The sequence below is a fragment of the Gadus chalcogrammus genome, chromosome 19, assembly GCF_026213295.1.
Source record: "Gadus chalcogrammus isolate NIFS_2021 chromosome 19, NIFS_Gcha_1.0, whole genome shotgun sequence".
Taxonomy (NCBI): domain Eukaryota; kingdom Metazoa; phylum Chordata; class Actinopteri; order Gadiformes; family Gadidae; genus Gadus; species Gadus chalcogrammus.
Window position 1 is genome coordinate 10,740,092 of NC_079430.1, and position 23,516 is coordinate 10,763,607.

Sequence of the window (23,516 nt, forward strand, 5' to 3'; positions counted from 1 at the left end):
ATCAACCACTGGGCGTCTCTACTGGACATCTGTCTCAGACCGACTAAATGGGAAAAAAAAGCAAAACCACGTCTGCACAGAAAACTGACTGTCTTCTAACATCCCTGCCCGTTTTCAATATTACCATTGTAAATCCAAACATTTTGAATTTAAAATCTTTGACTATTTGGTTCCATATAATATCATCATCCATGGTATTTAGGATCAACTTGCCCATAGGACCCCTCAATAGGCCCCCCTAGTGGCCGGCATGACTACTGCTAAACTAATGAAGTACCGTACTATTAATAATAGTAATAGCTGTTGTGTATGAAACACATTCCACACATTCATTCTTAAAGAGTATGTGAGTGATAATTGGGGTTGGCTTAGTTATTGATATATAGCGGGTTGCCTCATAACCAAAAGGTTTCTAGTGCGTTCCCTGGCTCCTCAGAGCGTGTCAAGGTGTCCATGAGCAAGGCACCTAACCTAACTGCTTCCAACAAACTAGCTGTCGCCTGGCATGGTTGACTCCGCTGTCGGTGTGTGAATGTGTGTATGAACCATTGTGAGTCGCTTTGGATGAAAGCGTCTTCTAAATACCCTAAATGTAAATGTAACAATGCAAACAATGTCTTTAAAGGTGACATATATTACCACGAGCACACATCTAGGTGGACACGCCCACTTGCGATGTCAGAAGAGGCAGGTTTTAAAAACGGCTTGTAACGGCTAAACACACTCACACCTACAGTATTTCTCTTTTAAACACTGGTCACGTCCCAGCATGGTAAACATTTGGTTTTCCAGTTTGTCCGGGAGGATCCACGCTGTGTGTTCTACTCTCTCCCAGCTCTCCCCGTTCCCCTTTGACCTGGTGAAGGAAGAGGTGGAGCGCTTCCACCACGCCGACCTGATGTGGTGTCAGGAGGAGCACAAGAACCAGGGTTACCACGACTACATTAAGCCTCGCATCCGCACCGCCGTCGCACGCACACGCCCTGTTCTGTGAGTGCCGCTTTCCGATTGGTTTGGGAAAGTGACGACCACTTTTCGCCTTAGCCCATCGTTGTATTTTGGTGTGAACTATCTTTTTCACAGTTATCGTATTTATTCAGCAAAGAATGTCCGAAGGTACATCGTGTCTTTATTTGTGTGTGTAGGTACGCTGGTCGCGGGCCGGCCGCAGCCCCCGCAACAGGAAACAAGCAAACCCACCTGGCGGAGCTCCAGCGGTTCCTGGATACGGCGTTTGACCTCCCAGGGACCTCGGGGGAACAGTGACCTGTGCGGCTGTACATCTGCTTCTTCCGGCTGTTACCAGGGAGAACATACTATCCAAATGAAGAGGAGGCATTGAAGGGATTTTACCTAATGAATGTAGTACAGTATACATTGACCTTGATCTTGGATGTGGCTGTTGCCGTAGCTTTTCCAACATTTCAGAAAAATATGCAAGTTTTGCATGCGTTAATTACTGTTGGAACAAGAATGACATTGCAATTTTGGGTGATGAAAAACATATTACATGATTTTAAATCCAAGCCCAATTAAGTGCCTTTATTTCTGGATATTTTAGACATTTTATCAGCAACGCACAAATAATTATATTTAAAGCTCTATACGTTTAGCTTTAAATATATTTAAATATTCTTTTTTTTTTTTTTGTTCATTAGTTAATAAAAAAAACTAACAGAGATTCTAACTATTTTGTTATAGACAAATTATATAAGATTCCTAATTAGCCAATCTTCTAAATTTGATATAATAAAGTAATCTCAACATCTGGAAGATAGCTATTCAATTTGTTCAACTCATTTCATTTATGTCTCTTCATTATAGTCACGGTTCAATAACCTCCCTGGACAATCATTATGAACCTCTTCACTGCCGAAGGACATAAAAAAAAATCAAATCTATTTATTTTTTATATTATTTTATGGGTTTGGAGAAATAAAAATGATGCAGTATAACGATGTTGCAAGATAATTTCTTTGTAGATATGTACTTAAGCGTGTGTGTGTTAGAGAGAGAGAGAGTTTATAGTATGATGTGCAGGGATTTTCAAAGTTTTAACCTTGTTTGAATGAAAGAAACTTAGAACACTGGAGTTCTGAGATGAACTACAGATGCTTCTGATTGTCCTCCTATCTCTTAAAAATCTGCTTGCCCCTCATCAGTCTGGCTTCAAGACTACAAACTCCACTGAGATGGCCCTCCTCGCGGGGATAGAGTGGGCTCGTGTAGACGGAGCCTCGTCCCTCTCATCGGTTCTCATTCTCCACGACCTGTTCACGGATCCTCCTCGCCACTCTAGCTGAACTCAGCATCACTGACTCTGGCTATCCTGGTTCACATCCTACCTGACGAATTGCAACTATCAGGGCACATGGAATGGCTCCTTGTCCAAACCCTGCACTCTTGACACCGGTGTCCCTCAAGGCTAAGTACAAACCAAGTGTCTCTTGGTTTCACCAATCACAACTCTCAACCGTTCCCCTCCTGAAAGAATACGGTGTAACACCTTTATAATATCATACAAATAGTTGTCATGTTATTTCTACTTTTCTTATTATTTCACTCACTTTTTAAACACCTAAATTAGCTAAGGTTAGCTATCTTCTATTACACCATTGTCTTTCTCCAGTTACAGCTTTTTAATCTACAGCTTGGTCAACTTGGTTACAGTTCACTAACTGTACGCTTTTGTTGTTATCAACATTAACTTGGCCCTACATGTAATTTGGTATGTTCTGTAGGCTAATTGTATTTTTTAAATATGCACTGCACTGCAACATGATTGGATAAACTAATGCAGCTACCTAACTAGCCAAAAACTAAAACTCGGCACAAGTTCTCCTTCATACTGGCCCTGACAACCCACGAGCTGGCCCTAACAAACCCTAAACTCAAGTACATGGCCTGACTTGAATTCACTGACGTGACAAGCGTGATTTCCCCCCTTTGGACACTCTTGAATTCATCTTTAAATAATAACAGCATCTCGTCAGAAAGGGAAATCTTGGTTGCGCTGTGGTAAACTAGACAGATTCCAGTCCACTATTCAACGCCTTGACTTTCGCCGGTGCGGTAAACATTTCAACGGTAATAGCGAGCTCCACCAATCAGAGACGTTGTGTTATGGGTGGTGTACTTATTTTCAGTGACATCACGAATCAAACTGTTTTTTTCTTTTTTCTGAAAACGTTTCTTTAACTTGGTCCCACGAGCAAATAGCATCGTTTCACAATAGTATGGTTCGTGTTAAGTATACATTGGATGGTAACGGATGGTATTATGGTGGATGATATCAAAACCTCAGACAATGAATAGGATTTTAACTTCCGGAACCACGCCGTTGCGCGGTTTCAGAACTCACCGCGCATGCGCACAACCGCGCCACGTGTAGCGGGCAATGAGTCTGCCTCTTCCATAAAGGTTCCCCAGCAAACCGTTCATCCGCATTCCGCCTTGGAGAACTCAAACCCAATCCTCAAAATGACAACTAAAGTTTTCTTCGAAATCACCGTCTCAGGTGAAAAAGCTGGCCGGATTGAAATGGAGGTATGTTGACGGGATATGTTTAATGGTATTTTGATCTTTGGTTGTCGAAAAATGAAGATCGACTTTATTGTAAATCGTTGATATATATATCTATATTTTTAGGATATAATGTATTCTATGTGGCTTCCAACCTTTTTGGGACATAATGCACACCACACCCAACACAAAATCGGTGTTTAGGGAAGGATTATGAAAAATGCGCATTAGCATGATGTATGAAGAATCGCTTTCACGCACCGCAGACACGGCCGTAGAATATAACAACTACAGCAGTCAAATAATGCCCCAAGGATACAGGTTCGTACAAATCATCAGACGGGCAATCCCACTCGTATGTATGGTAATGAAGTAGAACATTCATTATGGAATTTTTAATCAACCAAGAGGCAAATCACAATAGTAGGAAGTATAGGCCTAAACAGGAAGCGGTCTCCTTCCAACGCATGCTTCCCTCGCTCACAATCGCTGCAGTAACGTTGCTAGAATAGAGGCCTATGGTTGAAGGCGAAGAGATTCAACGGATCCTAGATGAAAACGCAGTTAAAGGGATTGCAACACGGCAAACTGGTTGGGTACCAACGTGCTGTAGGACTGAATATAAATCGGGCAAAGCTTCCCCTTCAGGTAGTGGTTATTTTACACGTGATTTTTCCTCAACAATCGTTGGATTGTTTCCACCGATAACATGCAGCCTTAGCAAAGGTTTAACACCAGGATGTTTTACAATAAAATCAATGGAGCCGACACTATTTTTTACTTAATATAGTAATGTTCGTCAATATTTGGGGTAAAAAGCTATTGTAGCCCGTGGTACATGTTTTGTACGCTAAATAATATAAGGCCTTATGATACGATTACACATGGTTTCATCTTTTGTAAATGATCCCTCTAAATAACTTGCACTCGTAGACGATTACGATTATATTTCATTTTGAATCGAATGAATTAGTAAACCTTCATTTGTGAAGCGTTTATGAGAAGAGTAATGATATGCACTTTATATGTATATTTAGTTATGTGAACTAACATGTCTGTTTCTTGCAGCTGGAATCTGGCGTAGTTCCAAAGACTGCTGGTAAGTAAAGGCAAATTATCACAATATGAGTGTATTGACCCTTAACGGATACTTTATCAAACATTTGTGTGTGTGTATATGATATACAATTACATTAAACATGATCTATTTTTGCAGAGAATTTCCGGGCACTGTGCACAGGGGAGAAGGGCTTCGGCTACAAAGGCTCCAGTTTCCATCGGGTCATCCCAGGCTTCATGTGCCAGGTAAAGCGAAACAGCCTAATGGTGATGGTCAGATTGGGCTACACTTCTGAAGTGACCGATGGATGAGCTCTCTCATTGTGAACTGAAAGCTCCTTCCATCGGTGCTGATTGGTCCTATAGTTCTTTGTTTTACGGAAGATTTCAAAGGGTTCAAGGTCGCACTATCGTGCAAAGGGAAAGTAAATGTGAACCCTCAAGATTAGGATGGTCGCATTATACTTCCTCAAGGCTTCCCTGTAAACCAATAATGCCCTGGCATGTGTAGTGGGGTTCATCCAATGGAAGTCAGTCCATCATTCATAAACCTTGGCAGAAGAAAAAGTTTTAATGGTAGAGCTAATTTGTGCTATTTTTTTTTACAGGGAGGTGATTTCACCAGAGGCGATGGAACCGGTGGCAAGTCCATATATGGGGAGAAGTTTGCTGATGAGAACTTCCAGCTGAAGCACACAGGTGAAGGTATCCTATCCATGGCCAATGCTGGTCCTGGCACCAATGGCTCCCAGTTCTTCCTCTGCACAGCAAAAACTCAATGGTATGTTTGATGTGCTTATTTGATACTTCTCTCTGTTGCGACCAACCTAATCTCTGCCCCAGCAGTCCTAATGTTATAGCAGAATTTATGTGTGTAGATGATATACAACGTCTGGGCGGAAACGAACTACAATGGGCAGAATTACACCTCATCCTTTTGCTGTTAGACTAATCTAGACAACTAATTTGTACAAGGGCTTGAGGCTTTTAATGTGGTTATATGTACAGTACCCAGTCTACATGTTGATTTAAAACCTTTTCAGACACTTTCTAGTTAACTTCTGCCTTTTAATTTCTCACGTGCAGATCCAAATAATTGGTTGAAACGAATATGATGGGGAAACGTCCTGTTAACCTAGATTTAAGCTAGTCTTCAGACTTTAGATATTCATCTAAATTCTATTTTGTGAGACTACGACTAACTACTGACTAAAACAGTGTTATTCTTAAAGGTAACTGGGTAATTAAGTGTACTGGCAGTGCAACTGGGTTGCTAACTAGCATAGCTTGGCTGGCTGTGTGGGTGGGTGAGGGAGTGGGATAGGTGTGGGCTTGCAAGCATTTTTATTGATATCATGGTAACCCCCATCGATCAGCATTGACCACTGATATGTCCAGGTACTTTGGATATTAATCTAAATTTGGGTTTTGTGAGACTGATCAACCCAACTACAACAAACACTTTTCCATGTTAAGCTTTAAGGTGTAATGAGTAACTGTTCTGTCTTTGGAACTGACACTAGCTAGAGAAGCTTGGCTTTGTGCAGGGCGTGACTGGGATGGGTACTGTCTGGACAGCATTTGAATTGTATAATATATCGGTGATTTTATTAACACTTTTGAAATGTAACTTGTAATGGGAAGCTTAACCAGCCCAATCGATCACATTTGCATGTTCTAACATCAAGTTCTTCTTCCTTCCAGGCTGGACGGCAAGCATGTGGTTTTTGGCAAAGTGGTGTCAGGCATGGATGTTGTCAGGAAGATGGACAAACTAGGAACTAACGGTGGCAAACCAAAAGCTAAAATTGTGATTGCTGATTGCGGCGAATGTTAAATGGGGCTTTGTGTATTACCATTCCCTTAAGATGAGCACATCTTAAATCTGTAAACACCCATCCCCTTGAATATCTTAACTGTAACATCTAAATTGACCAATTATTAAAGAAACATTATTATTCGGCCCACTTATAAGGCAAATGTTTATGTTTTTCGTGTAGGATACTCTGTATCATTGCTATAAATTGTTGGATGATTGGTGACACCCTTTGATAATAAACAGTAAATTAACAAGCGTGATCAAGCTAATTTTTTTGTAGTGACGAGTCATTCAGGGTTCATTGTTGGTCTGGTTGGGTAATCATAAAAAATATCAAGTCCTAAAGTATGCTGGGGACCTCTACAACGGGTGGTCAAGAATATGAGGTCAGCAAAGGAACCGATTTGGTTCCAATGGATGATAAGGTGTTAGGGAGAAACGAGTCATGCAGAATGTAAGATGATTTCTTTGTTCGCAAGCGAGTGAGTGAATCTTTTGTAATTCTGTTTATTTAACGAGTATAACAATTATTTAACATTTGGTTGGATTGAAGCTTGGAACGTTGAGTTATTTTAGAGCTACATAGTGATCACACTATGTAGCACTGAAATGTACAGCGCATATATTTCTGAATGTAAACATTCCACGCAGTTTTCAGATATACTACACTATTTAAAATTACTTCCATCCTATCAACGTTTGATTTCATGTGACTACCGGTACATATAATATTGCATAAGTGGGCCTGTTGAATTCTGCAGATGTATTTGATCTATCTAGTAAATACTGATCCATAGTGATTTAAATGATTCTTGGGAGTGACTGTCGTCACTCCCAAAGCCCCGCCCACATCTGAGTCACGCCAGGCCGCGTCATACATTGGCACAGCCAGTTGAAGTCGAAAGACCGTTAGTGTTTTGAATTCTGAAGTCTCCCGCCTGTTAACTGGGAGGGGCTCAATAGACAGGCTGCTAATGCGATATCAAATATCACATTCTACATAGCAAGCTGTACGATCCCAACCAACCACAATACAGACTGCTCCATTGTCCCTCCGTGTGTTCGTGTTGCTCTTCGCTCTAGGGGGGTCTAGGTACTAAAAGCACTTTCCTTCGGTCAACATTCATTTCAATTCAAAGGAAGCGGAAAAGAGGCAGGGGTACATCCACTAGCATACTAGTTTCATTCGTTGAGTCATCGGTAACCCAACAAGACTTCCCTCGAAAAACGTGCCCCTCTTTGACCTCAATCAGCTGCTTAATTTAAATCCACCAATAAATACACAAACCACACTCCCATACTGAATCATCGGGCCTTTTTCTTCTCAACCAGGTATGTTCTGGATGAACATAATTTCGTCATGGTTGACTAGACTACAACCAATAGAACATGGCTCACGGGGAGGATAAAGCCACACCATTCATCGTTACTATCTTGGTGACATTTTAAGTATCTAACCACCCCTGGAAGGATGGATCCCTCTGCTTTGTTCCATGTTCCTCCCTTCTGGGTTTGGGGTGTTTTTCCTTGTCTAGAGGCTGGTGTGTTGTTAATGACCATACAGGCCTTTTAAAATAACTGGGATAACGTTACAGAAATAGGTGTCTTTGATCTTGCTGGATTTGGCACTTTAAGGATTACAAAAGCCCTGTTATACTAATTAAAAGAACGATCTTAGTTGAACGCATATGTTTGGATGCAATACTGCTGTCTGCTGTCATTAGGCCTGTTCCAGGTTTGCATAATTTACATACATCATTAATGAGAAAGTAGGGCTCTTGTTCGGGTCGCCCGCTGAGGGATGCCTAAAGTTAGGTCTACTCTACAGACTGCGCAAGTCGGGGTTCTGTCGGACCAGAACCTGACAGATGGCAGTCTGTCGGGGCTGTGAGCCTGACTGAAGTAGCCCAAGTGTGTTCACGTCCTACGTGTCTTGTACTTGCTGTCATGCTAAGCCGTCTGTCTCTCCCGTATGGCTTTGTGTGCAATGGAGAGCTTTTAACTCTCCGTGTAGTGGACAGCAAGGACGATGGAGATGGTAACCTGGCGGGCCAACGCATTGTCTGATGGATGAACGCAGCCGTCACACACAGCTGTTCAGCGCTCTCTTTTTAAGCGTCCGACATCGTCTCTATTTGTAATCTTTTAGTTTTATAATGAATTTGCTAGAGCTTGAACGGTCTACACATGGTTCGATTACATATAATCGCTGCCTCTCTTAACTAATTTAACCATTTGAATGAATAATAATAGGAATAAAATGAATAATATATATAGTATACGCAATGTTATACACGATAACATTGAAGAGGCAAACATGAAATGTATACATAAACATATAGGCCGCCTAGGCCTGCGATTGAGGCCAAACAAGTAACTGAAAAATAAAACAATCCACATTTGAGAGTAGGGATGGATAGTTATTCCTGATATTACGCATGTGGAAAGCTGATGGGCGAAGTTTCGAATCCAAATTACGGGAATAAGCCAGGAAAAGTAATAACTAAGAATGTATTGCATTTATAAAGCGCTTTTCACCCAAAGCGCTTTACATCGTGTTATAAATAAATATGCTACTAAATAAAGCGTTTCTTTAGCTGCCAATAGCCTCTTGACCATGATAATTAATACAAATATGAACAGCGCCCAGAACGTAGGTTAAAAGTAAACTGAACTAACACAGCAGTAACACCAGCCTACGTTTCTCATTGGTTAAAGCCATTGGCGTTCAGAGCTCTGCGCGCGCGCGCAGAAAAGCAGCCAGTGTACTGAATAATGAGGCGTTCCTTCTCCTCCCATAACTAGGATTGTGCAGACCATTCCTCCGCAGTTGAGTCTCACAACCTTGCAAGACTCCAACTCTCTCCTTAAAAATGGCAAACCCTAGAGTTTTCTTCGACATCACTATTGGAGGTGCCCCCGCTGGCAGGATTGAAATGGTGGTATGTTGATGTTAATTCATTTGTTGCTTAATTGGATGGAGTTGGATCTTTAATTGTCGTCAAATGTAGCCAGTCTTTATTAGGCTTTGTTGTTGGTTTGGGTATGCTATTGTGGTTCCGAACCATTATGAGGGTAAGACACGCAACACCCCAAAGAGACATTGCAATATAGGGAATGAAGATGAAGAATACGCTTGGACACATAACTAACGTTAGGATAAGGTTATATGAACAATCGGTTTCACACAGAGAAGACCGTCGCAACAAAAAAAAAAAATGATGTAGTGTAGGATACAGCAGTCGAGATAGTCCCACGGTTGCAGGCTCAAACCAATCGGACTCGCAATTGCTTTATTTTAAATAAATATATTGAAATGAAGCAATAACTTGCATTTTGGAATTATTAATCAACAACGAAGCACATCGTGCATAGTAGGAAATATAGGCCCATTGTAGGCCGCACCAGGAAGCGGTCTACTTTCAACGCATGCTTCCCTCGCTCACAATCGCTGCAGTAGCCTGTGTCAGAATAGAGGCCTATGGTTCAAGTTTAAGGACACACCTAGATTAAACGACGGGAAGCGGTTTCAACACGCCTCACTTTGCCACACTGGTTAGGCACAACTGCGCTCTAGGATTTAATCCGAATCGGTGTGGGCTACCCATGTACTAGTGGTTATTTTACATGTTGAATGATTATGCGTCACAACAATTGTTCTGACAGCAATAACGAAGAAGGTAAACACGACACATCAGCGTATGTTTAACAATAAATTAGATATAGCCTTTGAATCTAAAAAGCTATGTTTTAAGCTAAATAATATTATAAGGCCTTATAATACTATTTTACATTTGATATGTTATCAATGTTCACTCCGTATCCCTTGCAATAGTAGGCCAACATTTGATTTGATAATATTATTCATTATATCGTAATTATGTTTATTCTATTTTGGGTTAAATGCATTAGGTTTAACATTCAGCTGTAAAGGGGTTAGGAAAATATGTTTATGGTAAAAGTAATGCAGTTTATATTGATATCTACTGTTTACAGCTGCGGGCTGATGTGGTTCCAAAGACTGCTGGTAAGTAAAGGCTCAGGCTCAATTAACTCCAATAGAAAAATAAACGCATGTACAATGTAAAAAAAAAACAATGTCACTATTAAAACATTATAAATCTTATGGTGCCTTATGTTTCGTGCTTGGAAATTGAGTTTGAGACATTCAAGTTCAAAGTTGATGCTATATTTTTGCAAGTCTGTGTGTACAATTACTTGTCTATGTTTCCAGAGAATTTCCGGGCATTGTGCACAGGAGAGAAGGGCTTTGGCTACAAAGGCTCCGGTTTTCATCGTATCATTACCAACTTCATGTGTCAGGTAATGCAAAAACCTTCTAATTGTCCTACTCTGATTTGTCGACACTTTTAACTTGATCCAAGAAGTTATCAATGACATTTTGATGCTTATTAAAGGAGAACCCTCAATGGGTTAAATGCATGCTGTTGCATTGGGTTCTTTGTTATTGGCCGTTTTGGGGTACCAGGTAACATCATTCAAATACTCTGGCTACACCCCAAATCTGATCAGAGTGGAGGTAGCGAAAGTCTGACCTGCAATATAGAAAGCCCCTTATCGAAATCAAGTGTGTACCACAGAACTTGCCTAGCTCATGAAGGGAGCGCTTTCGGGTATTTTTAATTCTAATTCTCCCAGCTATCCTCGTGAGATCATCCAGATATTCAAACCTGCGTTACGAAGTTACTTTCCGTGTCTGGACATGGCTGCCTCATTAATCATGTCCAAATATGGGTGTGGCCTTAGGTTTTTAAACAATCGGATTAAACGCTCTTGCTCTGTTCGCCGTCGCCAAATCCAGTTGGAAGTAAAGCAGAAACATCTCATCATCTTGGAAATGCCTTAATGCCTGTGGTTCTGAGATACATATTCATAACATGGGTGGTCATGTGCATTGTGGACCCCTGCAAACCGGAATGTCTGGAGGGATCTACTATTTGCACACACCCAATGGCAGAAGAATAAGAAGGGTGAATGGTTGAATTGTGGAGCTAATTTCTATCTTTTCTTTTTTACAGGGAGGGGATTTTACCAAACATAACGGAACAGGGGGCAAGTCCATCTATGGAGAGAAGTTTGCTGATGAGAACTTTGTGCTGAAGCACACCGGCCCAGGTATCCTGTCCATGGCCAATGCTGGTCCCAACACCAACGGCTCTCAGTTCTTCCTTTGCACCAAACCCACTGATTGGTATGTTTCATGTGCTTCTGTTACACTTGTCTCTATCTGTAAGGGCGTAAAACGCACTTGCAGAACCCTGCAGCCACATGATTGGTTGAAACCAATATGATGCGGAAGAAAGTGAAACCTAGATTTGAGATGCAGTGCCTTCAGATTTTCGATCTAAATTCTGATTCTTGAGACTTTGACCAAACTAATGACCGTTTTCTACAACAGTGTTATTCTTAAAGGCCCACTATGCAACTTCTGGAATTTCTTCGCTGTTTTCTTGGTTTTGGCATGCACATTTCTCTACACAGCGCCCCCTACTGCTTCGTAGTCGATATTTCACAACACTGTCGTAACAACTCGTTGACGACCATTCCCCATGCACTTCTACGCGAGCCATTTTTTTTCAAAGAAGCCGGCGAATGCGTGGAGCCACGTCCAAAGTAGATGTTCATAAAGTGTAGGCAAGGTTATACATTTTTAAAAGGGTGTATTTGTATTGCAATAAACATAAATCCATCCTTTTTTATAGTTGACGGGGAGAATTTAGGCCTATATCCTAGATTATAATTGTTTTTATTTTAGGTTGAACAGAACAATCAGTGTAAGAGGTTTGGCCAACATAATAATCTAAATAAACAAGAACCTGGATTCGGGGATTCAGTCTGTATCTGGGGGACGAGACAGACGAACAGCAAAACACCCATGGAAACAAAAGGTGTTTATATGGTTGCAACCAGGCAAGCTAGAAACATACAGGGCTCACAACAAAACGGCAGATAAAACAATTTTTACAGGGCTCACAACAAAATGGTTGAGCAAACACATTTGTACAAAGACTATCAACATCAAGAATACCACGAAGACAAAGGCCATCCAAGGGTACTTTCATTTTCAAAAGCAACACGGCCGAGTCGGCGTCTGATTTGCAGTCTTCTTTTTCTTTCAGTTCAAGCTATTCCTGAAAAGCTTGCCCAACGTTTACTCGTGTCTGGCCTCTCTGCCGGTCAGCCTCCCTTTTCTCTTCTTCTGTTCCTCCGACATTGGGTTTCTCTGTCTCTTTTTAATCGGCTGATCTATGATGAATATAACAATCCCTTAGTGACTTGTGTTTATATCGAGCCGGTTCCGTGTTTGGGGGTCTGTGCCGTAAAGCAATTCGTTACTTTGCGAGACCCGAGACTCCCGCGAGAGTGGGAGGTGGGTCGCCAGCAGAAACATATTCTCTTTTCTGGTCCATTCTTCTTTTGTTCCACCGAAGGTCGCCTCTTGGGTCCCTTATCAGTCGATTGATCCATGATGAATGCAACAATTGCCTCGCAACTGGCTGTTTATATCTAGCCGGTGCCATGTTTGGGTGTGTGTCTGTGCCGTAAAGCATTTTCGAAACTACAATCTGACTACATTTTCGAGGATACTTCCGCTGCGTCACATCCGGAATGTCCCGGTCGGAGCAGATCAAGTTGCATATGCGCTTTTTCACTGTAGAGGCGACATGGGAAAATGACACACCCACCAATCGACCCAGAAATGGATGCAGAACCATCAGCATAACTCTCAACCTGCATACTTAATGTCATTTTAGCTAAAAAAGTTGCATAGTGGGCCTTTAAAGTCATACTTAGTAATAAACAATGTTCTGTCCATTCTACTGGCTGTAGACTGTTAAGTAGCGTAGCTTTGGGTGTGGGGGGAGTTGGTGGGAGAGGTATGGGCTGGCCAGCACATTATTTATTTTTAATAACATTATGGAATCCCCATCGATCAGCTTTGACTACAGATACGGCCAGGTCATTTTATAATATGAGCTGGTTGAAATGTTAGACATTGAGGCTTTAAATGAATGCAAAAGCAGCCAAATCGATGTGTTTGCACATTTTCATGTTCTTAAAAGATATTTTTCCTTACAGGCTGGACAGCAAGCATGTGGTTTTCGGCGAAGTGGTGGAAGGAATGGATGTTGTCAAGAAGATGGAGAAAGAAGGCTCTAGCGGTGGCAATGTCAAAACAAAAGTCAATATCGCAGATTGTGGTCAACTTTAAATGGGCCTTTGTGTATTACCATTCCCTTAACATGAGCACTTAAATCTGTAAACGCCCATCCTGTTGAATATCCTGACAACTGTACCATCTAAAGTAAATATTCATTAAAATACCATTTATTATTCGGCCCTATTATGAGGCAAATGTTTATGACCTATTTTCGTGTAGGATACCCAATATGTGTATCATGTCTATTAACTGTTGGATGAATGGTTACACCCCACAGAGTCAATAAACAAGCATGTGACCAATTAAAAAGTATTTTGGAACGCTAGTTAATTTCAGGGTTCAACGTTAAAAGTCTGCTGGCTGGTTAATCTGGGAATTTTAAGAGTTGGTCCCACTCATTCCCTACCCCTCAACACTAGCATATTAAACAGATCATGTTATACTGTTTTAGTAGATCATTGTTCGGCTTGCATGCCTTATTTTAAATGGGGATATTAAGAGTTTTCTTCGCCATAACTATTGATGGTGTTGAGGAGAAGAATGAGGTAGGTTGATTGTATGTTGCTCTTAAGCTATTTGTAATGCATTGGTTCTTCCGGGGTACTTTATATTTCATGAGCCTTGTTGCCTCAAGCTGATGTGATTCCAAAGATCAAGCAGCTTCGTTTAAAATAGGTCGGTAATATTGATGTAGGTCCGAAAGTAAAACATGTGTTGTTTGAGTCTTGATATAGTTAGTGCAAACTATACAATTTAAAACATCTTCTTTTGAACATTATGTTAGTTGAGAAAGCTTTTGCAATGCCTTCCAAAGGGCCAGGGATAAATTCCTTGCATCCTACTTTTAATTGGGTATTTTATAGTAAACTTCCAAGCATTGTGCAAAGGTCTTCGCCTCATGCCCACTGCACCGTCCTAGAAATCTAGATGCCCCTAGCGGCAGCAAATTTAATTTGCAGCCATGCAACCAATATCTTTCCGATATGGGTCTGGCTTGCCAGGTTACAAAGGTCTAGCTTCAGATCTCAAGTCTCAGGCCCCCCTTCACCTCCATACAGCTTCCGGTTCCCAGCTGCGAGTGACGTTTGAGGCTGTCAACGCCAGTAGGGTTAGGATCGATAACTTGGGATCGATAACTTTCCTGATCGTTCCACACGTCCAGTGGCGGCTGGCGATCAAACATGTTGGTGGGGCACAGTAATAGACAGAGGGTCTGAGGTCCCCCCCCCCCCCATATTTTTATTTTTATTTAATAGATTTGATTTCCTGTATTCTGGTGCATTTTGGGGATGGCCACTACCTATTTACCTACTTTTCATTCAGATTCATAGCCTACATCCTGACTTGCAGGGCCTGGACAAGCTTACACTGCATATACAGACCTACCTCATGGCCATTCCACCAGCCATTGCTATTTGACCCATTGTTATTCTGATATTGAGACAAATCATGATCACTGTCCTATAGCGTCCATTTATTGTGATTCTCAATGTCTACTTCAAATGCAGTTAGAAATATGGGACAGTTGCTTAATTTTGTTTGTATGCTACAGGCCGAAAGACTAAATTAATATGTAACTTACTTACTCCTTTTAAGTATAACATTGCTTGGGGAGTCCAATTCCTCCACTGAAAAGGGTGGAAAGTGCTTACAACTCTCTGCTAGCGATCTATCTCCTCTCTACATGTAGGGCCTAGTTGTGGTGCGCGAATGCTGCTGAGGGAAGTAGCCTATTTGATTCGCTGAATTGTCCAATCATGTGGTGATAACAAAAAAAAAAAAGCGATACCATTGGCCTGGGGCCAATGGTAATGGTAAAATTTTATTTTATTCAAGAAAATTCTTGAAATTTTCTTGAAAATTGGAAAAATTAGCGAGCTTACATCGACTTCAACGTGGCCAAGTCAGGAGCGGAGTGCTTTATTTCGAATGACCAATAACTAGCCCTAGCCCAAATCATTGACGTTCAGACGCATTTAAATGCTGGAAGTGACAAGCATGTCACATAATTAATCGAGGATAAATGCTATGTACTTTTGTTGATTTATTTCGTAATGATAATAGTTTATTAATAGTTGGCAGATATTCAAGTGAATATTTCACGGAGGGGCGGCGCCCTAGCGCCCCCTATTGACCCACCGCCACCGGTCGTGAGAGTTGCTGGCTCTGTATTTCCTCGGACAAACGGATGAACAAAATGTTTGCAATGAGTTTCGGCTTTGGATATGGATAATCGGGGATTGAAAGAAGACACGCTGTTGATGGACGGAGGGGCCGAGGAGGACGAAACGGAATAATGAAGTCCTGCAGGTGGGAAGGGGCTCATCCGTGCGGGATCTTTGTCTGTTCAATGGGACTCAGCTCCCAGTTCCTCTAACGGTCTTCGATTCAAGGAAACAGGATTTATTTTTAATAAGAATACAGAAAAGTTCTGAAAAGAAAGTGTTGTTGGAATCATTGTACACTGAACAAAGTGAAATCATGAAATTAATCCAACGCGTGTTTAACATACACTATAGGCATATGTAGCTTATACACCAAAGGGTTATGGCGTGTGTTGGAGGCATGAACGCTTTATTTTCAGTAACACTGTCGTTTTTTATTGGTCTTCATGAAAAAAAACAAAAGGGGTAACACTGATGTTTTCATTGGTCGTCATGCAAAAAACATAAGGGGTAACACTGTCGTTTTTTATTGGTCGTCATCAGGGCTGTAGTGGTCAAATTAGAGGTGGGTAAACTATGAATTTTTTGATCAGACCGACCTCGACACAACGCAACGCAACGCAAAGTGTTGCGACTCTGTAAGGCTAGCCTGGCTATATTCCATTATGTTATCAATTAAAGTCATATTAAATCAATCAATGACAGTCAATGAATGTGTTTGTAGTTTATTCAAGTTATTCAAATTTCAACAGTAAAGAAAAGTATGTGTAGATTAAGAACTATATCTATGGCATGTGTGTATGTGTGTGTATTAGTATGCATGCTTTTCACAGTAGTACCCAGAGGGCCTCCTTGTCCTCCACGTCAGGTCCTGCCTTGCAGGGGCGTGTTCTGGAGTTCATGGCTCCCCTGTGCTTCACCAGCCAGGACTTCACATACGTGTTGGATTGAACTTTGTGGTGGCTGAGTGGTGGGCCATTCAGTTGAATAAACATCAAGGACGACACTGTGACCAAGTGCAGACTGCATCTCAGGGGGCACACTATGATGTTCATTAAGCTGAACCCACTCTCACACTCAGCAGTGCTAACTGGAATGACAGGTTGCGTGTTCAATCCCCAGGTGTAGCAGTGTAATTTGAAAAAAACATAAGGGGTAACACTGTCGTTTTTTTCTGGCCGTATTTGAAAACAACATAAGGGGTAACACTGTCGTTTTTTTCTGGCCGTTTTGAAAAAAACATCAGGGGTAACACTGTCGTTTTTTTCTGGCCTTTTTGAAAAAAACGTAAGGGGAAACACTGTCGTTTTTTTCTGGCCGTTTTGAAAAAAACGTAAGGGGTAACACTGTCGTTTTTTTCTGGCCGTTTTGAAAAAAACATAAGGGGTAACACTGTTGTTTTTTTCTGGCCGTTTTGAAAAAAACATAAGGGGTAACACTGTCGTTTTTTTCTGGCCGTTTTGAAAAAAACATAAGGGGAAACACTGATGTTTTTATTGGTCGTCATGAAAAAAAACATAAGGGGTAACACTGTTTTTTATTGGACGTCGTGAAAAAAAACATAAGGGGTAACACTGTTGTCTCTGTCAAATAAAACATAATGGTTAACACTGTTGTTTTTATTGGTCGTCATGAAAAAAAACATAAGGGGTAACACTGTTGTTTTTTATTGGTCGTCATGAAAAAAAACATAAGGGGTAACACTGTTGTTTTTTATTGGTCGTCATGAAAAAAACCATAAGGGGTAACACTGTTGTTTTTATTGGTCGTCATGAAAAAAAACATAAGGGGTAACACTGTTGTTTTTTTCTGGCCGTTTTGAAAAAAACATAAGGGGTAACACTGTCGTTTTTTTCTGGCCGTTTTGAAAAAAACATAAGGGGAAACACTGATGTTTTTATTGGTCGTCATGAAAAAAAACATAAGGGGTAACACTGTTGTTTTTTATTGGTCGTCATGAAAAAAAACATAAGGGGTAACACTGTTGTTTTTATTGGTCGTCATGAAAAAAAACATAAGGGGTAACACTGTCGTTTTGTTCTGGCCGTTTTGAAAAAAACATAAGGGGTAACACTGTCTTTTTCTTCTGGCCGTTTTGAAAAAAACATAAGGGATAACACTGTTGTTTTTTATTGGTCGACATGAAAAAAAACATAAGGGGTAACACTGGTTTTTTATTGGTCGTCATGAAAAAAAACATAAGAGGTAACACTGTTTTTTATTGGACGTCGTGAAAAAAAACATAAGGGGTAACACTGTTGTCTCTGTCAAATAAAACATAATGGTTAACACTGTTGTTTTTATTGGTCGTCATGAAAAAAAACATAAGGGGTAACAATGTTGTTTTTTATTGGTCGTCATGAAAAAAAACATAAGGGGTAACACTGTGGTTTTTTATTGGTCGACACGAAAAAAAACATAAGGGGTAACACTGTTGTTTTTTATTGGTCGTCATGAAAAAAATCATAAGGGGTAACACTGTTGTTTTTTATCGGTCGTCATGAAAAAAAAACATAAGGGGTAACACTGTGGTTTTTTATTGGTCGTCATGAAAAAAAACCTAAGGGGTAACACTGATGTTTTTATTGGTCGTCATGAAAAAAAACATAAGGGGAAACACTGTTGTTTTTTATTGGTCGTCATGAAAAAAAACATAAGGGGTAACACTGTTGTTTTTTATTGGTCGTCATGAAAAAAAACATAAGGGGTAACACTGTTGTTTTTTATTGGTCGTCATGAAAAAAAAACATAAGGGGTAACACTGTCGTTTTTTTCTGGCCGTTTTGAAAAAAACATAAGGGGTAACACTGTTGTTTTTTCCTGGCCGTTTTGAAAAAAACATAAGGGGTAACACTGTCGTTTTAAAAAAAATGAGGGGTTACACTGTCTATTTATATTTCAATTTGAAAAGGTTTGTAAGGGTCGGCTTAGCTTAGGAGGTAGAGCAGTGGTCTTGTAAGTGACAGGTTGCGTGTTCAATCCCCAGGTGTAGCAGTGTCATTCGAAACAAACTTAATGGGTAACTCTGTCGTTTATATCTGGCCGTTTTGAAAAAAACGTAAGGGGTAACACTGTCGGTTTTTTCTGGCCGTTTTGAAAAAAACATAAGGGGTAACACTGTCGTTTTTTTCTGGCCGTTTTGAAAAAAACATAAGGGGTAACACTGTTGTTTTTTATTGGTCGTCATGAAAAAAACCATAAGGGGTAACACTGTTGTTTTTATTGGTCGTCATGAAAAAAAACATAAGGGGTAACACTGTTGTTTTTTTCTGGCCGTTTTGAAAAAAACATAAGGGGTAACACTGTTGTTTTTTATTGGTCGTCATGAAAAAAAACATAAGGGGTAACACTGTTGTTTTTATTGGTCGTCATGAAAAAAAACATAAGGGGTAACACTGTCGTTTTGTTCTGGCCGTTTTGAAAAAAACATAAGGGGTAACACTGTCTTTTTCTTCTGGCCGTTTTGAAAAAAACATAAGGGATAACACTGTTGTTTTTTATTGGTCGACATGAAAAAAAACATAAGGGGTAACACTGTGGTTTTTTATTGGTCGTCATGAAAAAAAACATAAGAGGTAACACTGTTTTTTATTGGACGTCGTGAAAAAAAACATAAGGGGTAACACTGTTGTCTCTGTCAAATAAAACATAATGGTTAACACTGTTGTTTTTATTGGTCGTCATGAAAAAAAACATAAGGGGTAACACTGTTGTTTTTTATTGGTCGTCATGAAAAAAAACATAAGGGGTAACACTGTGGTTTTTTATTGGTCGACACGAAAAAAAACATAAGGGGTAACACTGTTGTTTTTTATTGGTCGTCATGAAAAAAATCATAAGGGGTAACACTGTTGTTTTTTATCGGTCGTCATGAAAAAAAAACATAAGGGGTAACACTGTGGTTTTTTATTGGTCGTCATGAAAAAAAACCTATGGGGTAACACTGATGTTTTTATTGGTCGTCATGAAAAAAAACATAAGGGGAAACACTGTTGTTTTTTATTGGTCGTCATGAAAAAAAACATAAGGGGTAACACTTGTTTTTTATTGGTCGTCATGAAAAAAAACATAAGGGGTAACACTGTTGTTTTTTATTGGTCGTCGTGAAAAAAAACATAAGGGGTAACACTGTCGTTTTTTTCTGGCCGTTTTGAAAAAAACATAAGGGGTAACACTGTCGTTTTTTCCTGGCCGTTTTGAAAAAAACATAAGGGGTAACACTGTCGTTTTAAAAAAAATGAGGGGTTACACTGTCTATTTATATTTCAATTTGAAAAGGTTTGTAAGGGTCGGCTTAGCTTAGGAGGTAGAGCAGTTTTCTGTAAATGACAGGTTGCGTGTTCAATCCCCAGGTGTAGCAGTGTCATTTGAAAAAAACATAATGGGTAACTCGTTGTTTATTTCTGGCCGTTTTGAAAAAAACGTAAGGGGTAACACTGTCGGTTTTTTCTGGCCGTTTTGAAAAAAACATAAGGGGTAACACTGTCGTTTTTTTCTGGCCGTTTTGAAAAAAACATAAGGGGTAACACTGTCGTTTTTTTCTGGCCGTTTTGAAAAAAACGTAAGGGGTAACAGTGTCGTTTTTTTCTGGCCGTTTTGAAAAAAACATAAGGGGTAACACTGTCGTTTTTTTCTGGCCGTTTTGAAAAAAACATAAGGGATAACACTGTTGTTTTTTATCGGTCGTCATGAAAAAAAAACATAAGGGGTAACACTGTGGTATTTTATTGGTCGTCATGAAAAAAAACCTAAGGGGTAACACTGATGTTTTTATTGGTCGTCATGAAAAAAAACATAAGGGGAAACACTGTTGTTTTTTATTGGTCGTCATGAAAAAAAACATAGGGGTAACACTGTTGTTTTTTATTGGTCGTCATGAAAAAAAACATAAGGGGTAACACTGTTGTTTTTTATTGGTCGTCATGAAAAAAAACATAAGGGGTAACACTGTTGTTTTTATTGGTCGCCATGAAAAAAAACATAAGGGGTAACACTGTCGTTTTTTTCTGGCCGTTTTGAAAAAAACATAAGGGGTAACACTGTCGTTTTTTCTGGCCGTTTTGAAAAAAACATAAGGGGTAACACTGTCGTTTTTTTCTGGCCGTATTTGAAAAAAACATAAGGGGTAACACTGTCGTTTTTTTCTGGCCGTATTTGAAAAAAACATAAGGGGTAACACTGTCGTTTTTTTCTGGCCTTTTTGAAAAAAACGTAAGGGGAAACACTGTCGTTTTTTTCTGGCCGTTTTGAAAAAAACGTAAGGGGTAACACTGTCGTTTTTTTTTGGCCTTTTTGAAAAAAACATAAGGGGTAAGACTGTTGTTTTTTGTCGGTCGTCATGAAAAAAAAACATAAGGGGTAACACTGTGTTTTTTTATTGGTCGTCATGAAAAAAAACCTAAGGGGTAACACTGTCGTTTTTTTCTGGCCGTATTTGAGAAAAACATAAGGGGTAACACTCGTTTTTTTCTGGCCGTTTTGAAAATAACATAAGGGGTAACACTGTCGTTTTAAAAAAAAATGAGGGGTTACACTGTCTATTTATATGTCAATTTGAAAAGTTTAGTAAGGGTCGGCTTAGCTTAGGAGGTAAAGCAGTGGTCTTGTAAGTGACAGGTTGCCTGATCAATCCCCAGGTGTAGCAGTGTCATTTGAAAAAAACATAAGGGGTAACACTGTCGTTTTTTTCTGGCCGTTTTGAAAAAAACATAAGGGGTAACATTGTCGTTTTTTTCTGGCCGTTTTGAAAAAAACATAAGGGGTAATACTGTCGTTTTTTCCTGGCCGTTTTGAAAAAAACATAAGGGGTAACACTGTCGTTTTTTTCTGGCCGTTTTGAAAAAAACATCAGGGGTAACACTGTCGTTTTTTTTTCTGGCCGTTTTGAAAAAAACATAAGGGATAACACTGTTGTTTTTTATCGGTCGTCATGAAAAAAAAACATAAGGGGTAACACTGTGGTTTTTTATTGGTCGTCATGAAAAAAAACCTAAGGGGTAACACTGATGTTTTTATTGGTCGTCATGAAAAAAAACATAAGGGGTAACACTGTTGTTTTTTATTGGTCGTCATGAAAAAAAACATAAGGGGTAACACTGTTGTTTTTTATTGGTCGTCATGAAAAAAAACATAAGGGGTAACACTGTCGTTTTTTTCTGGCCGTTTTGAAAAAAACATAAGGGGTAACACTGTCGTTTTTTCCTGGCCGTTTTGAAAAAAACATAAGGGGTAACACTGTTGTTTTTATTCGTCGTCATGAAAAAAAACATAAGGGGTAACACTGTCGTTTTTTATTGTTCAACATGAAAAAAAACATAAGGGGTAACACTGGTTTTTATTGGTCGTAATGAAAAAAAAGCTAATGGGTAACACTGATGTTTTTATTGGTCGTCAGGAAAAAACACATAGGGGGTAACACTGTCGTTTTTTATTGGTCGTCATGAAAAAAAGCATAAGGGGTAACACTGTTGTTTTTTATTGGTCGTCATGAAAAAAAACATAAGGGGTAACACTGTGGTTTTTTATTAGTCGTCATGAAAAAAAACATAAGGGGTAACACTGTCGTTTTTTATTGCTCGATATGAAAAAAAACATAAGGGGTAACACTGTTGTTTTTTATTGGTCGACATGAAAAAAAACATAAGGGGTAACACAGTGGTTTTTTATTGGTCGTCATGAAAAAAAACATAACGGGTAACACTGTTTTTTATTGGTCGTCATGAAAAAAAACATAAGGGGTAACACTGTTGTTTTTTATTGGTCGTCATGAAAAAAAACATAAGGGGTAACACTGTTGTTTTTTATTGGACGTCATGAAAAAAAACATAAGGGGTAACACTGTTGTCTCTGTCAAATAAAACATAAGGGGAAACACTGTTGTTTTTATTGGTCGTCATGAAGAAAAACATAAGGGGTAACACTGTTGTTTTTTATTGGTCGTCATGAAAAAAAACATAAGGGGTAACACTGTTGTTTTTTATTGGTCGACATGAAAAAAAACATGAGGGGTAACACTGTTGTTTTTTATTGGTCGACATGAAAAAAAACATAAGGGGTAACACTGTTGTTTTTTATTGGTCGTCATGAAAAAAAACATAAGGGGTAACACTGTTGTTTTTTATTGGTCGACATGAAAAAAAACATAAGAGGCAACACTGTTGTTTTTAATGTTCAACATGAAAAAAAACATAAGGGGTAACACTGTCGTTTTTTATTGGTCGTCATGAAAAAAAAACATAAGGGGTAACACTGTTGTTTTTTATTGGTCAACATGAAAAAAAACATAAGGGGTAACACTGTTGTTTTTTATTGGTCGTCATGAAAAAAAACATAAGGGGTAACACTGTTGTTTATTATTGGTTGTCATGAAAAAAAACATAAGGGGTAACACTGTTGTTTTTTATTGGTCAACATGAGAAAAAACATAAGGGGTAACACTGTCGTTTTTTATTGGTCGTCATGAAAAAGAACATAAGGGGTAACATTGTTGTTTTTATTGGTCGACATGAAAAAAAACATAAGGGGTAACACTGTTGTTTTTTATTGGTCGACATGAAAAAAAACATAAGGGGTAACACTGTTGTTTTTTATTGGTCGTCATGAAAAAAAACATAAGGGGTAACACTGTTTTTTATTGGACGTCGTGAAAAAAAAAACATAAGGGGTAACACTGTTGTCTCTGTCAAATAAAACATAAGGGTTAACACTGTTGTTTTTATTGGTCGTCATAAAAAAAAACATAAGGGGTAACACTGTTGTTTTTTATTGG

General features: G+C 39.4%; 3 protein-coding genes across 3 annotated transcripts in view; all 3 read left to right on the plus strand.

Annotated features, from left to right (window-relative positions):
• Positions 1–1,975, plus strand: part of ogdhb (oxoglutarate dehydrogenase b) — a 17,647-nt gene extending 15,672 nt beyond the window's left edge. The window contains exons 21-22 of the mRNA XM_056578837.1: positions 836–990; positions 1,146–1,975. Of these exons, the coding sequence (XP_056434812.1) occupies positions 836–990; positions 1,146–1,266 (276 nt within the window). The 3' untranslated portion in view covers positions 1,267–1,975. The remainder of the gene's footprint in view (positions 1–835; positions 991–1,145) is intronic.
• Positions 1,976–3,397: 1,422 nt separating this feature from the next.
• On the plus strand, positions 3,398–6,654 carry LOC130372717 (peptidyl-prolyl cis-trans isomerase-like). Its single transcript, XM_056578858.1, has 5 exons — positions 3,398–3,546; positions 4,591–4,621; positions 4,739–4,827; positions 5,190–5,362; positions 6,286–6,654. Exons 1-5 carry the CDS (start codon positions 3,481–3,483, stop codon positions 6,416–6,418), a joined length of 492 nt encoding a protein of 163 aa, XP_056434833.1. The 5' UTR covers positions 3,398–3,480; the 3' UTR covers positions 6,419–6,654.
• A 2,544-nt stretch (positions 6,655–9,198) lies between these two features.
• LOC130372721 (peptidyl-prolyl cis-trans isomerase-like) lies at positions 9,199–14,895 on the plus strand. Its single transcript, XM_056578861.1, has 5 exons — positions 9,199–9,342; positions 10,397–10,427; positions 10,635–10,723; positions 11,440–11,612; positions 13,502–14,895. Exons 1-5 carry the CDS (start codon positions 9,274–9,276, stop codon positions 13,632–13,634), a joined length of 495 nt encoding a protein of 164 aa, XP_056434836.1. The 5' UTR covers positions 9,199–9,273; the 3' UTR covers positions 13,635–14,895.
• The last annotated feature ends 8,621 nt before the right edge of the window (positions 14,896–23,516 follow it).

Coding starts and splice junctions, on each gene's coding strand:
- LOC130372717 (XM_056578858.1), top strand. CDS start 3,481: ATGACAACTAAAGTTTTCTTCGAAATCACCGTCTCAGGTGAAAAAGCT. Junction 4,622..4,738: donor CGTAGTTCCAAAGACTGCTG/GTAAGTAAAGGC, acceptor CTATTTTTGCAG/AGAATTTCCGGGCACTGTGC. Junction 4,828..5,189: donor TCCCAGGCTTCATGTGCCAG/GTAAAGCGAAAC, acceptor TTTTTTTTACAG/GGAGGTGATTTCACCAGAGG.
- LOC130372721 (XM_056578861.1), top strand. CDS start 9,274: ATGGCAAACCCTAGAGTTTTCTTCGACATCACTATTGGAGGTGCCCCC. Junction 10,428..10,634: donor TGTGGTTCCAAAGACTGCTG/GTAAGTAAAGGC, acceptor CTATGTTTCCAG/AGAATTTCCGGGCATTGTGC. Junction 10,724..11,439: donor TTACCAACTTCATGTGTCAG/GTAATGCAAAAA, acceptor TCTTTTTTACAG/GGAGGGGATTTTACCAAACA.